Genomic DNA, 16,276 nt, shown 5'->3' with positions numbered 1-16,276 from the left:
ATAAATAGGGGGAATAGAGAAAAAATATTTTTTAAACTTTTTTCTCATAGAATCAATAGCAAGTTTATAAATTTTTTCGCCCTCTAAAAAATGAGCAAACAAATTTACAAGTTCTGCAATATAAACTAAACAGTTAGAAATAGTAGGATAATATTGCCCAGAAAATTCATTTGTAGTAATATAAAATTTTTCTAAAAATTCTACAAGTATTTTAACATTAGCTCAATCCCCATTTGTAAGGTACTCATCATCATCACTTACATGTGTATTAAATGTTGAGTTTATGGGGTTTCTATATTCATATGCAACAACCAAACTTTCATATATGTAATTCCATCTAGTTGGACAAGGTTTAGGAACTTTTCTTTCTCTTAGGCCAAATTCATCGCATCTTTTAAAATATTCTCTAAGTCTACTTCTACGGTTTGAATAAAAAAGCCAGTTAAGAGCCATTTTAACCTTTTCAATTTCAATATTTAAAATTCTCATACCATCACCCACAATTAAATGATAAATATGATAAATACATCTAACATGAAAAATATCACTAAATATAAAATTTAGCGTAGTGGTACAATGCTATAGCATTGTATTTTCACCTACCCCTAGGGCCTTGTATTTTCACCTACCCCTACCGACACTCCCCAAATAAAATAATTTCGACCCTCCTATCACTTTTGGGCACTTTTTCTTATGATAATTTCCTCTTCTTATTTTAAGAAAAAGTTGATAAGCAAATCTGCAAAAATATGACCCACACATGACATAAAAGAGACCACGTCAGTACTGTGGGTAATGTATCATAGTCATATCTCCTGTCATAGGCCCCAGGAATCACATGTTTTTGAATCTCAACAATTAGGGATAGACACAATTTGCCATATGCAATTTGTGTTTGTTGGTTTGTTGTTTAGGGTATTGCTTTAAGTCATTTTCTTATTTGGTTGTATGAACTTTTGTAATTGGTTGAGACGATCTTTCTTCAGAAACAAATTAATCACCCCAAATTATACGGATCGCTAGATACCATTTTTCAAACTAGTCATATCTCCTTTTCTACTTTTGGATTGTTTGTTTGAATCTTTGGCTATTAAGAAATAGGACAAGTTTGAAAAGTGTATGAATTGTGACATGTGAAAAATTATGATCCATATATTTATGATATACAAGGACCACTGAATAAATAAAGATGATATGTTTTCTTCTTTCGTGTAACTAGAAAGTTGCGATGCAACTAGCTATAGCTTCCTAGTTATCTTTAACAATAATTGTAACTTTAATAATAATTGTAAATCACATAGTATTTATTTTCCAAGAAAAGAGAAAGTTACAAAAGTACTTTTATAGTGGAGTTTTCGTGTTGTGTAAATGGTCATTTCTCTTGTTGTGTTAATTGCCCCTTCTTTTGGTAAAAAATTTGCCCTTCTCACATTGTTTCTTTGATTAAACTTACGCCATAAAGGAGTGTGGTGTGATGATAGGGATATACCTTACATGAATCCACCTTAACCAGTAACCAGTGTGGTTCGAACTCCTACCCTTAACCAGAGTTCTCGATTTCAAGCTCGAGAATTTGAGTTCTCGTTAGAAAGTATCTTTATCCCTATATTGTGACTATCCAACATGAATCTGGATTGCTCGGGCTAATAGATTTAGAACGCCAGATAGTTAGAGCAAAAGAAGAAGTTGACCCTACATATTAAGGGTCGCCAGATGCACAAAACTGATTTAGAACGCCAGAAAGTTAGAGCAAAAGAAGAAGTTGACCCTACATATTAAGGGTCGCATGCACAAAACTTCTCGCATTCACTGACGGACTGCTTCCATAAAGTCTCGCTTTTGTAAATACTTTATTCATGTAACAATCTGATTAAATAATAGACATGATCACCAAAAGGGGAACAGCAAGACCTTGAACTGGGAAAAAGATGTATTGCCAATTATTGGATTATCATATATAGATCTTCTCAAACAACTGATAAATACAGCTGAAGCATTAAACCATCCCCTTCACAAGCCAAGGGGCTTAAATTACAAGATTCAAAACCAAGAAAAGCCAACAATTACTGAAAATTTAACACATTCACCTACGACAACCATATTAATAAAGCAGCAATGTCATAGCAGTGATTTGGCTTCCAATTAATAGAAGGGATGAACTTATTCCTTGCCATCAGCAGCACGAAGGGAACCGAGTTCAACTGGAGCTTGAGTGCCCACCACCTTAGACGATCCATAATTTGCAATATTAACTCCTTGAGATTTCTCTTTCTCGATCTGCTCCTTGATCCAGAAGTATGTAATTCTCAAACCATCCTGCACCCAATCAATGATCGTTAGTTTATACACGTGCAGAAACACACAGTTTTGCCAAATGCAAATGATCACACTACCTTCAATCTCATTGTCGGAGCCCAACCAAGCTTCTCTTTTATAAGGGTGTTGTCTGAGTTGCGACCACGAACACCTTCTGGGCCAGGAATGTGGTGGACAGGAAGCTTCTTGTCCTCAAAGCTAAGAACCATCTCAGCCATCTCATTCATGCTCACCATCTCATCACTTCCAATATTCACTGGCTCCCGGAAGTCAGACTTTGTCAATCTATATAAAGGAATTAAACATTTTAAGACTACATTTTAATGGAGGAAAAAAATCAAACATGCCATCTAGACAAGAGGTTCTTCAATGACCTTTATTAAATGTCATATTCAGTAACTAAACTAGATTCATTAAAACTAAGCTAACGCTACATCTATTTTATTTCCAGTCCGAAGTAAAAAGTCAAATCTTTCTAGTAAACATGTTTCCAAAGTATAAACAGAGATTGCCTTATTCTCATAATTGTATCTGGTCTAAGCAGTAAAAGCATAGACAACCTCAAAAAATTCAGCATAAGTGGTTATTTATAGTAACTAACTCTTGATTGATTGTTTTAATTGTATAAAGAAAATGAAGATTTGGTTACCTGAGAACCCCTTCAACACACTCATCAATGAAGGTGAATGAACGTGTTTGAAGTCCATCTCCCCACATTTCAAACTTATCTACTGCAGTTTGGGCTTTTCTACAAAACGCGGCAGGAGCTTTTTCCCTTCCACCTGAGATGCAGAAAAAGTTAAGAACAAAACTTCTCGTAATCCATAAAGACAGAAAGGAATTTGTCCGGTCAACAGCGACTATCAATAAATTACCTTTCCAAGTTCCAAATGGACCATAGATGTTATGGAACCTTCCAATACGACATTCAATTCCAAAATCTTTGTTGTAATGCTTGCACAACTCTTCGGTCGCAAGCTTCTCCAAGCCGTAAGCATCTTGAGGCTAAATTCCAAACCAAGGAAAAGTTAAAAACCGTTATGTTGGAATTACTTAATGGCAAAACAAGGAAACATAAGTATTTTTAGGAAACAAACCTCTGCTGGCCATGCATCAGATTCTTTCAAACTGACATTTGTTTCAAGTTGTTTGAACTCGGGGTAAATGCAAGCGCTAGATGCATAGAAGAACCTGAACAATACGATGGTCAGACATCAAACTAATCCAAAACAAATGAATGTATCTGAACTAACTTGACAAATAAAGATATATGGTAATGCATCAACTCCTGGTACTTTTAAACTTGAATTTTCTGACATTAGAAAACCGGAAAAATACATCAAACCAAGATAAAGACCTTTTGACACCATTAATCCGAGCAGCTTCCATCATGTTGAAACTGATCATAGTGTTGTTATAGAAAATAACAGAATGGTTAGACTGAATGAAGCCCATGCCACCCATATCAGCAGCAAGGTTGAAGACATGATCAACATCTTTTGTAACCTTCAAGCAATTATCCATAACCCTAAGATCCACAAGATGAAACTCATGACAGAACATATCTTCTGTCATGTGCTCATTCTTCTTCCAATCGGAGGCAATTATGTAGTGGCCCTCGCTCTTCAAACGACGAGCAATGTGGGAAGCAATAAATCCTCCGGCCCCAGTAATGGAAATACGGAGCTTCTCGGTTGGCCAGTAAGGTTCCCTCTCAAGATTCTCATAGGTGTAAGCACCATAGTCCATGCCACCTGAGCTTCCCATTCTAAAAACAATTACAGTCAGTCAAATGGCGTTACTCACAAAAAGAGCAGGCAATATCCGCACAAATGAACACCCTGATGTTGAAAATGTTAACCATGTTTACTACTCAAAGGGTGAGACAGTACTACCACAGTGAGTAAAAAGTTGTAAAATTATTCTTCAGCCTTATGAATTTATAAATTTAACAGAACCTAAACTAAGATAGACATAGACAGAAACATAGAAGAATTACACTCCATAAGATCTTTAGCTAGAAAGGAAAAATATATAACAAGGGAACTTCAATGAACTTTCTGTATAAACTATATCTAGTCAAGTGGTTAAGTGAGAACATTAAAACAACTGAGCAGAGTCCTTTATCCTGCAAACTAGTAAATAAGTTTCCAATACACCCACAAATACATATTCATAAGAGAAGTTGGAACTAAAACTAAATCAACATTACTTAGCATTTCTTTTATTTCATAGTGACAAATAAAAAGAACTTTTCTGAGCCAGAGCATCCAAGAAAATAATAAAAAATAGAAAGCAGTGAGATTTCACTCCTCAACAGCACCTTCCCCTAGCAGGACCTTCCCACTCCTACCCCTACCCCTACCCCCACCCCCCCACCCCTGGCCAAACAAATAGTTCACAATGGGTGGATACACAAGCAGATGAATTAGAACACAAAGATTGAAACTTTTCAAGAAACACAGAGCCCAAATACACAAAAAACATCCAAATTGACAAATCAAAAGGCATTTTCAAGATTCACAAAATAAAAGCACAAACACAGAGGGGGGGAAGGGAGAGTTTTCAGACCTTTACCTCTAAAAATTTGGAGGAGAAAAGTGAGGCAGCGGAGAGATTAGAAAGAGAGTTGAACGGTTGAGAGACAATGATGATAACGAAAATATGGGTTTATATAGAGAGAGAGCGAGAACGTGCAAAGATGACAGACACTACAGAAACCAGACCACCCGTTTATTTTTACCACATCCATCCAATTCTGAATTATGAAAATCATGTGTACACAGAATACAGATTTACCGAGGAGATTGTCTTTCTTTTTTTTTAAATAAAAAAGAGTTCCATTTTGAAACTATGTTTTAAAAGAATTTGTTGTTAAGGGAAAAAAACATTATTTGTCAAATCTGTTATAAAATAAAGGTTGTATAGTAAAGACAAGTATAGAGAGAAACTGATATATTATTCAAACTTCAAACTTATGCATATAATTAATTGAAATCACCTCTATTTATAGAAGAAAACAAGTTGTTGTGTAAGCTGCTGCTGATGTGTAAGCTGCTCAAGCTGTTGTGTAAGTTGCTACTGTATCAGATATAGATAATCTTCTACCGGAGTTAATATTTATCTATAACGGAGTACCGAAAGGATAAGCTCATTATACCAGATATAGATAATCTTCTACCGGGTGTGATGTTTATCCATAACGGGTTACTAAAAGAATAAGTTTCTTCAGGAGACTTATTTCCAATAGAGTACTAAATAGATAAACATATTTACGGCGGAGTCTCATATAGATAAACTTGTTCAGAAAGCTTATTTTCAATGGAGTACTAAATGAACATCCATAATATAATATATTTATAACACTCCCCCTTGGATGTTCATTAAAAGATAATGTGCCTCATTAAAACCTTACTAGGAAAAAATCCGTGGGAAAAAAATCCTAGTGAAGGAAAAATAGTACACATATTTAGTAATACGCATAACTAGTCATCTCAATAAAAATCTTATAAGGAAAACCTTGTGGGAAAAACCTTAGTAAGAAAAAAATAGTATATCGCGTATTTTACTCCCCCTGATAAAAATCTTGTTTCAAATATTTGAGTCTCGCATTCCAATCTTGTATACCATCTTCTCAAAAGTTGAAGTTGGCAAAGATTTAGTGAATAAATCTGCCGGATTGTCACTTAAACGGATTTGTTGCACATCAATGTCACCATTTTTCTGAAGATCATGTGTGTAGAATAATTTTGGTGAAATGTGTTTCGTTCTATCTCCTTTTATAAAACCTCCCTTTAATTGGGCTATGCATGCAGCATTGCCTTCGTATAAAATTGTGAATCTTTTATCACATTCCAAACCATATTTTTCTTGAATAAAATGAATCACTCATCTCAACCACACGCATTCCCTAGTTGCTCCATGAATAGCTATTATCTCAGCATGATTTGAAGAAGTAGCAACAATAGATTCCTTTGTGGAGCGCCATGATATGACAATACCTCCACATGTAAACACGTACCCGGTTTGAGATCGAGCTTTATGTGGATCAGATAAATAACCTGCATTTGCATAACCAACAAGATCCGCAATATCTTTGTTAGAATAAAATAAACTCATATCAAGTGTTCCCTTTAAATATCGCAATATATGCTTAATCTCATTCCAATATCTCCGTATAGGAGAAGAGCTATATCTTGCTAGTAAATTAACAGAAAAAACTATGTCAGGCCTTGTAGCATTAGCAAGATACATAAGTGCACCAATTGCACTAAGATAAGGTATTTCGGGACCAAGGAGTTCCCCATCCTATTCTGGAGGTTGAAACAAATCCTTATTCACTTCAAGTGATTGAATAATCATTGGTGTACTCAATGAGTGCGCTTTGTCCATGTAAAAGCGTTTTAAGACCCTTCCTGTATAGGCAGATTAATGGATAAAGATCTCGTCTGCTAAATGTTCAATTTGCAGACCAAGACAAAGTTTTATCTTTCCAAGATCTTTCATCTCAAATTCTTTCTTAAGATATTCAATTGCCCTTTGGAGCTCTTCTGGAGTTCCAACAAGATTTATGTCATCAACATAAACACCAAGTATAACAAATTATGATGTCATTTTCTTTATAAAAATACATGGACAAATAACATCATTTATGTAACCCTCTTTAAGCAAATATTCACTGAGGCGATTATACCACATACGCCCAGATTGCTTTAAACCATACAAAGATCTTTGTAATCTGATTGAATACATTTTCCGAGATTTTGGATTTGCTTCAGACATTTTAAGTCCTTCGGGGATTTTCATATAAATTTCATTATCAAGTGAATCGTATAAATAAGTCGTAACTACATCCATTAGATGTATTTCAAGCTTTTCATGTAGTGCTAAACTGATGAGATATCGAAATGTTATGGCATCCATAACAGGTGAATATGTTTCATCAAAATCGACTCCAGGTCGTTGTGAGAATCCTTGTGCAACAAGGCGAGCTTTGTATCTTTCAATTTCATTTTTATCATTCCTTTTTCGCACAAAAATCCATTTATGACCAACTGATTTTATACCAGCATGTGTTTGGACTACTGGTCCAAAGACCTCTCTTTTAGCAAGTGCGTTCAATTCTGATTGAATTACCTCTTGTCATTTTGGCCAATCAAATCTTTGTCGACATTCTTCGATAGATCGGGGTTCAAGATCCTTACTATCTTGCATAATATTAAATACAATATTATATGTAAAATTATTATCCACCACTATTTCAGATCGATTTAAATTAATCCCTTCACCAGTAGAACTTATTAAAAGCTTCACACTCACTTAAGTCTCGGATTCATTGATTTTTTCAGGAAACTCAGAACTAATCAGATCTTGGGTCTCTTCAGGGGATCCCTTCATAGTATCGTTTTGATCATTTATTGTTTTTCTTTTTCGAGGATTTCGATCCTTAGAACCCAAAGGTCTACCACACTTCAGGGATGTTTTAGGTTCACTAGCTCTCATGCTAGTAGATGGTCATGTTGGGACATCAATTCGGATAGGCACATTATCTGCAGGGATATGTGACTTAGTTATCCTTTTCAAATCAATAAATGCATCTAGCATTTGATTTGCTATATTTTATAAACGAATGATCTTCTGAACTTCCCGATTACATATAGGAGTACGTGGATCAAAATGGGATAATGATGAAACTTTTCACACAATTTCTCTTTTGATTTCCTTTTTCTCTCCCCCATAATTGTGGAAAATTTGTTTCATCAAACCGACAATTTACAAATCGAGCAATAAATAAATCTCCCGTCAATGGTTCAAGATAGCGAATAATAAAGGGTGATTCAAACTCAATATATATTCCTAATCTTCTCTGCGGGCCCATCTTACTGCGCTGTGGTGGTGCTATTGGCACATATACAGCACATCCAAAAATTCGTAGATGGAAAATATTTGGTTCATGACCAAAAACTAATTATGATGGAGAATATTTATTATAATGTGTCGGTCTGAGACGGATAAGTGATGTTGCATGCAAGATAGCATGGCCCCAAACAGTAGTGGATAATTTTATTTTCATAAGTAGTGGTCTTGCTATCAATTGCAGGCGTGTAATAAATGACTCTGCAAGGCCATTTTGAGTATGAACATAAGCTACAGGATGTTCAACTTTTATCCCAACTGATAGACAATAATTATCAAAAGCTTGAGATGAGAATTCTCCAGCATTATCAAGGCGAATAGCCTTTATAGGATAATCTGGGAATTGTGCCCTTAATCGAATTATTTGGGCTAATAACTTTGCAAACGCCAGGTTGCGAGATGATAGTAGGCACACATGAGACCATCTTGAAGATGCATCTATTAGGACCATAAAATATCTAAACAACCCGCTTGATGGGTGAATAGGTCCACATATATCCCCATGTATATGTTCTAAAAAGGCAGGGGATTCAATGCCAACCTTCATTGGTGATGGTCTAGTGATCATTTTGCCTTGATAACAAGTATCACAAGAAAATTCATTATTTATAAGAATCTTCAGGTTCTTTAATGGATGCCCACTCGAATTTTCAGTAATTCGTCTCATCATTATTGATCCAGGATGGCCCAAACGGCCATGCCAAAGTACAAAAATATTTGAATCAGTAAACTTCTGGTTCACGATAGAGTGTGCTTCAACTGTACTAATCTTTGAATAGTATAAGCCAGAAAATAAAGTTGGTAACTTTTCTACAATGCACTTCTGGCCAGAAACATTCTTTGTAATATAAAGATATTCCATATTCATTTCATTTATCGTCTCAACATGATACCCATTTCGGCGGATATCCACAAAACTCAACAAGTTTCTTCGGGACTTGGAGGAGAATAATGCATTGTCTATTATAAGTTTTGTTCCCTTAGACAGAAATATAGTGGCTCTTCCGGAGCCTTCAATTAAACTTATATTACCAGAAATTATTGAAATATTTGCTTTTTCCTTATGCAAATAAGAAAAGTATTTCTAATCTTTGAATATGGCATGAGTTGTTCCACTATCAATGACACAAATATCTTCATGATTGGTCTTTGATCCAAACATAATTTGAGGATTATCCATACTCTTCAAAATGACATAAACAAAATAAATATGATAGTAAATATCATTATCAAATCATAACTTTTATTTATGTACAACAATTACATAACCATACTATCTACTACAAACAACAAAAATTAAAATATTTATATCTCTACAGATTCATCACCGATCACATGACTTGTTTCTCCTTCCGCGAGTGCAAAGTAATCAGCTACATCCAGATGCATGAAGTCTAAATTATCTTCAGAAATAAAATTTGCTTCAGCATTTTTCTCCGTCTTCTTCAGGGAGGCTTGATACAGCTCAACCAGGTGCTTTGGCGTACGACATGTACGTGACCAGTGCCTTTTTCTCCACATCTATAGCATGTATTTTTTGGCTTTGCTGCTTGTACCGCTTCATACTTTTGTTCCTTCCTTTTCCATTGCTGGTGGTGAGGAGGGTTCTTTGGTACATTATTATTACCATGATTAGAGTTTCTTCCCCGACCACGGCCATGACCACGACTGGGGCCACGCCCTCTTCCACGCTTAGCTTGGTGGAAGTTCGTCTCATTCACTTAAGGGAATGGACAAGAACCGGTAGGTCGGCTTTCATGGTTTTTCATTAATAGCCTATTATGTTGCTCGGCTACAAGAAGATGTGAGATAAGTTCAGAATACTTTTTGAATCCCATCTCTCGATATTGCTGCTGCAGGAGCATATTCGAGGCATGAAAAGTGGTGAAAGTTTTCTCCAACATATCATGATCAGTAATATTATCACCACATAGTTTCAATTGGGAAATAATTCTGAACATAGCAGAATTATACTCACTGATAGATTTAAAATCTTGTAACCTTAGATGAGTCCAATCATAATGTGCCTGTGGAAGAACGACCATCTTCAGGTGGTCATATCTATCTTTTAAATTATTTCACAGTATGACTGGATCTTTAATAGTGAGATATTCCATTTTCAAGCCTTCATCAAGGTGATGGCGTAGGAATATCATTGTTTTAGCACGGTCTTGGTTTGATGCTTGATTTTTGTCCATGATGGTGTCTGCCAGACCCATCGCATCAAGATAAATTTCAGCATCAAGCACCCAAGACGTGTAACTTTTACCCGATATATCCAGGGCTACAAACTCAAGTTTAGAAAGATTTGACATTATTTAGAAAAAGAAAGTTCGTACCTCTGATACTTTCAAAGTATTTGCTCGAGATGGCAGAGTCTCGTGCTGATAATATGTTATAAAATAAAGGTTGTAAAGTAAAGACAAGTATAGAGAGAAACTGATATATTATTCAAACTTCAAACTTATGTACATAATGAACTGAAATCTCCTCTATTTATAGAAGAAAACAAGCTGTTGTGTAAGCTGCTTCTGCAAGCTGTTGTGTAAGTTGCTACTGTACCAGATATAGATAATCTTCTATCGGGGGTAATATTTATCCATAACGGAGTACCGAAATGATAAGCTCATTGTATCAGATATAGATAATATTCTACCGATGATAATGTTTATCCATAACGGAGTACCGAAAGGATAAGCTCATTATATCAGATATAGATAATCTTCTACCATGTGTGATATTTATCCATAACGGGGTGCTGAAAGGATAAGTTTCTCCATGAGACTTATTTTCAATAGAGTACTAAATAGATAAACATATTTACGGCGGAGTCTCATATAGATAAGCTTTTTCAAAAAGCTTATTTTCAACGGAGTACTAAATAAATATCCATAATATAATATATTTATAACAAAATCAAATTATTGAATCCACCTATTACGTGGAGATGGCATGGTAGTTAGATTACGGACGTGTCAAAGAAGCGAGTTTTAATTTCTTCATTTATCTGAATCAAATATTTAAATTGCAGTTTTATGTATGTGAGAAAGCTAAGAATATTATAAAATATTTTTTTTATGGTGCGATATTGGAGTTACTTCACTCTAATATATCCTATCAATTAATTTTACAATTTTTATGTATCAACGAAATAGAGGATGATAAGATGACACCATTAAAATACAACAATAATGAGTACGACAACATATGTGAACCTGAAATATCTCTATCAAAAATATCTTTTTCACACAACCACCTTAATCCCACTAGGAGGAAGAATTTATTGGTATGAAATGGTTATTCATTTATCATTTTTTTTTTTTTTTTTTTTTTTCTTTTCTTTTTTCATATTGGTGACTTTAGAAAGGCTTCACGTCATAGTTTGATTACTATAGTATCTTAGTATTTGTCAAGGGTTAGTTAGATCAGCTTTGAAAAAAATCTAATAAATATCTTTTTTCCTTCTAAGAACTATTCCAAAAAAAGGACTTTAAGGAATATGTTAGTGAAAATTAAATAAATTAAAAATTTACATATGTGGACATATATATATATATATATATATATATATATATATATATATATATATATATATATATATATATAATAAGGTCGATTTCAATCTTAAGAAGTTCTCGTATTAGAGCAGTAAAAATGAAAAAGTTTCAGTATGAAACAGTTTAGCCATTTAGTGATTCTTTTAATTGCGGATCCAAATTAGTAAGATCAGGAGAGTTCGAGTATTAGATACTTAATTAGGGCAGTGCACAAGGCATTTCACGTTCACGCATGATTCCGGAAAAAATCACACCTTAAGAAGTAAATGTAGACAGTATATTATAATACAAACATTAATGACTGCTTCCAAAGATGGAACTGTAGTGACTTAAAGTAAGAAGAATATATATGATATTTATATATATCATATATAAATATGATATATATGATATATCATATTTAAATATATATATGGAACTGTAGTGACTTATATATATATACATATCTATATTTAGAAAATGGAAGGAGCACATAATAAATTTGTAAAATGCAGAGTTCACATGTCATATGCTTATTCAATTATATTCTCGTATACCTAAGAAATGGGATAGTCAAAAACACTACCTGAGAAATGGGACGTCGTTCAATCTCTTATTCAAAACTTGATATTCCCCATACACCTACCAAGGCGATTAAAATATACAAAATCAAAATGATTTTTTAATAACGATGAGTTCACCTACGCTCTTTGGTGTCTAATAATTATAGGACTGCCCCAACACTTCCTAAATTATTACTTATTGTAGATTTGGACGTCAGCTGCCCTCTTTTCATTAATAAAAGGGTATTCTACAATAACATAATCTTTGGGGGGAAAGGGTATAAAATACTTCAATACGTAAAAAGTTTAGCAAATCAATCAAAAGCAATAATAGAACGTGAATGATTAGCTGGTGCAAGTCGTGGATTAGTTGAATCATCAACTAAACGTAAGTCATATTATTTCCTTTAGTTGAACCATTAACAATTTTTAATCATATAAATTTGTTTAGTTGAATCATTAACTATTTTTAATCATATAAATTTGTTTAGTTGAACCATTAACTATTTTAAATTATGTTAACTTGTTATGTATGGGAAAGTGAGTTTCTTTTCTTATTTTGTTAATCTAATGTTGCAGCCACAACAAATTAAATTATTAAGTAGTGTTCGTTGATACTATCACAATATGATTCCTCTCAAGATCAAGGTGTGCAAAAGTGGAAAATGTCTTAGAAAGAGACCAAAACATGAACTGAGGAAACATTATAAAAGAAGGTACCCTGGAAAGAGGTTCCAACATGATAAGATCCCTAAGAAGTTTCAAAGAAAATTCCTCACATAAGATGCCAATAAGTACTCAATGTATCAAAAGACAAAAAGGAAATTGTACTAAGCTAGTATAGATCTTGTTGAGCTATTTGAAGCAAAGGTCGATTCAGAATTTAAAATCTATGTATCTTATAACGACATATGCATTAACCTATATTATAAATATTTGACCGTGAACTCGATTATTAACTTAAAATTATTGTAGGAACTCATAAATTTCAAGTTTTGGATCCGTCTTTGGGCTGAACTATATTCCCAAATCACAATCTTTATAATTTATTAGTACCACGCATGTCCACACACAAAACATTTTTAAAAAAAAAAACTGTGGGCTAGTTGGTTGTTCTTTGACGATCTAAAGCAGCTTAGTGTGATGACCCGCCATGTCATCGTGCCACATAGGTACCATCTGGCATATATTAATACCATGTGGAAGCTTACATAGGAGGAAAGTTAGTATTTGTGAGAAAATTCTAGAGAAGTATGGACATTTTTTTAGGAAGACCCTAGATGCCTATGGATTTGCTAGGAAAGTCTTGGAATCTTCTAGGCTTGTAGAGAATTCTAGAGAAAGCCCTTATCTTGTAAATATTAAGGACTTGTGTAACAATTAATATTTACACTCTAGCCCCTAGGAGACTAGTATATAAAATGGGTCATCCATTTGTAATTGACCAAGCAAACAATTCAAGTTCTCTCTAATACAAAGCTTCCTTTAACAATTCTCTTGTGTTCTTTCTACCATTCTCTTAGCGATCTTGAATGTGGTAAGGCTGACTTGGCATCGCAAGAACGTGAGCAAGTTGTGCAAGATCGTGAACGAGTATTCAAGTGTCGCACGTGTACTTAGTTAACAACTAAAGACGTGACAACGTGGTATCAGAGCAAAGGTTGAAACTAAGGGAATGGCGAACGATGGAGAAATTAACACTGCCAACACCCAAGCCAACGTCATCCAAGATGCTACTGGCAAGAGTGGCTGTAACAAAAAGAGGAATGCCACCAACAAGAGCCAGGAGGTGCACCCCAGGTTGTGTCAAACGAAGGGCTTACATCCCAAGAACCATCTGCCACTGAGGCGAGCGAGGATGAAGTGGAGGTCCTGCCTGAGGACGTCTCGCTCGGTAAAGAATGGGTGATGAATATGAACGCGGGGATGGATGCCGTGGAGATCTTTAGCCAACGCTTGGAGAAGGTGGAAGGCACCCTTAGCGTTCTTGAGGGGCACCCTCTTGAAGAGATTGAGAGTATCCGAAATGACTTGGAGGGACGTACACAGACCGAGATGGAACTAAGGCAAACCATCACTTCCTTAGAGTGCAGACTCATGGAGGCTTTAAGTACTATCGATGCTTTGAAGGCAAAGATAGAGTCACTCGAGGATCATGTTAGTGCTGGCGTGACCGAGGCAGCCAACAATGATGTGGTGACAAGGGAGGCCAAGATCGAGGCTCCCAAACCCCGGGTGTTCAAAGGTGTCCGTGATACACAAGAAGTGGAAAACTTCCTTTGGTACTTGGAGAACTACTTCAGGCATGGCAAAGTGAGGGACGATGAGGCCATGATCAATACTGCAGTGGTGTACTTCTCAGAGACTGCCATGCTATGGTGGAGAAAGAAGATGACCGGCGTGGATAAAGGTCTATGTACTATTAGTATGTGGGATCAGTTCAAAGCCGAGTTCAAGCGACTGTTCTTTCCAAATAATGTCTTGTACGAGGCAAGGCGCAAGCTTAGGGAGTTAAAGCAAACAAGGAGCATACGTGTCTATGTCAAGGAGTTCACTACCCTTATGCTTCAAATCCGAAACCTGGTCAATGATGGCTTGTTGTTCCACTTCATGGATGGGTTGCAAAATTAGGCCAAGCAGGAGTTGCAACGCCAGCAAGTCGCAGATATAGGCCAAGCCATATTGGAGGTCGAATCATTGATGGATTTCAGGCATGACAAGCACGACAAAGGCAAAGGAAAAGAAACAAAGATTAACAATGTCAAAGGTGGGGGAGACTGTGGCAAAGGCAAGGATATACAACAACAATACTACAAGACTCAAGATTCCAAAAAGACGAGTGGCCGTCAGGGCTACGCCGAGAAGAAGGCGCAGGCCGAGAAGAAGGGATGTTTCATATGTGGAGGGACGCACAGCTTTAGGAATTTCCCCGACATAAAGAGCCTCAACGCCATGGTCTGTGAACGGAAGGAGTAGCCGCAAGGAGAGAGTTCAGGAACCGCACAGTTGGGTATGATCGGATTATGTGGTGTTGTCATGAATCAATCTATCCAACCTACTGTCACGACCCAAATTAACCCTACGTAAGGTGTCGTGATAGCACCTATTCTTTACGACTAGGTAAGCCAAATATTGCGAAAAATATAAAGAAAACACAACATTTTAAAGTTAAACATCATATTATAAATAGCCAAGAGTAGTACCACTCAGCATATACAAAATAATTTCCCAAGACCCGGAATATCACTAAGTCACAAGCTGTTATAATCTATGTAGCTCTATACAAAAGTCTGAATATAATAAGGAAAGTCTCTAGACGAGGGAGTAGAAGGGGACTTCGAAGATCTGCGGACGCAAGCAGAAGTACCTTGAAGTCTCCTAGAATCAACAACACACACTAACCCCAAGGCTGATAGCTCGTACCTGGATCTGCACACAAAAACATGTGCAAGAAGGGCATGAGTATACCACAATGGTACCTAGTAAGTGCCAAGCCTAATCTCGGTCGAGTAGTGACGAGATCAGGTCAAGGCCCTACCGGAGTAAATATAATAAATTAAACAGTAAAAGATATAAGTGAAATTTACGGTAACATAGTTAAAGAAATTCTCGAAAATTTAATAGTTAAGGGAGCCCTCGGCTCAAAACAAGGTAAACACAGTGGGAAATATCCCGGGATACCGTCCCGTAGTTCCGAATGAATATGCAGTACAGGGGGATCTCCCGGAATATGTCTGTAGTCCCAAAGTAAATATGCAGTGCTTGAGGATCTTCCGGAATACGTCTGTAGTCCCAAAGTAAATATGCAGTACATGGGGATCTCCCGGAATACGTCCGTAGTCCCAAAGTAAATATCCCGGAATACATCCGTAGTCCCAAAGTAAATATACAGTGCTGGGGGATCTCTCAGAATACGTCCGTAGTCCCAAAGTAAATATGCAAGGC

At 35.8% G+C, this 16,276-nt stretch overlaps 2 protein-coding genes across 4 annotated transcripts; one reads left to right on the top strand and one right to left on the bottom strand.

Annotated features, from left to right (window-relative positions):
- Positions 1-1,918: 1,918 nt before the first annotated feature.
- On the bottom strand, positions 1,919-5,076 carry LOC107797479 (GDP-mannose 3,5-epimerase 1-like). Of its 3 annotated transcripts, none has more exons than XM_016620378.2 (7): positions 4,894-5,076; positions 3,674-4,084; positions 3,414-3,507; positions 3,192-3,321; positions 2,966-3,098; positions 2,394-2,601; positions 1,919-2,316 (listed from the first exon to the last, which is right to left on the bottom strand). In XM_016620378.2, the coding sequence occupies exons 2-7, from the start codon at positions 4,081-4,083 to the stop codon at positions 2,161-2,163; spliced, it is 1,131 nt and encodes a 376-aa protein (XP_016475864.1). In that variant the 5' UTR covers position 4,084; positions 4,894-5,076; the 3' UTR covers positions 1,919-2,160.
- A 9,352-nt stretch (positions 5,077-14,428) lies between these two features.
- LOC142173670 (uncharacterized) lies at positions 14,429-14,962 on the top strand. The gene has a single exon (XM_075239287.1). The coding sequence runs from the start codon at positions 14,429-14,431 to the stop codon at positions 14,960-14,962; it is 534 nt and encodes a 177-aa protein (XP_075095388.1).
- Positions 14,963-16,276: the final 1,314 nt, after the last annotated feature.

Source organism: Nicotiana tabacum, chromosome 19, assembly GCF_000715075.1.
Source record: "Nicotiana tabacum cultivar K326 chromosome 19, ASM71507v2, whole genome shotgun sequence".
NCBI classification, from domain to species: Eukaryota; Viridiplantae; Streptophyta; class Magnoliopsida; order Solanales; family Solanaceae; genus Nicotiana; species Nicotiana tabacum.
This window is presented reverse-complemented; position numbering and strand designations above follow the sequence as displayed.

Excerpts from the sequence above, each read along its gene's own strand:
- LOC107797479 (XM_016620378.2), bottom strand. The coding sequence starts at position 4,083 with ATGGGAAGCTCAGGTGGCATGGACTATGGTGCTTACACCTATGAGAAT. Across the intron at positions 3,322-3,413 it reads CTGATGCATGGCCAGCAGAG|CCTCAAGATGCTTACGGCTT; the intron begins GTTTGTTTCCTA and ends TTTGGAATTTAG. Across the intron at positions 2,317-2,393 it reads CTCCGACAATGAGATTGAAG|GATGGTTTGAGAATTACATA; the intron begins GTAGTGTGATCA and ends GATTGGGTGCAG.
- LOC142173670 (XM_075239287.1), top strand. The coding sequence starts at position 14,429 with ATGGAGGCTTTAAGTACTATCGATGCTTTGAAGGCAAAGATAGAGTCA.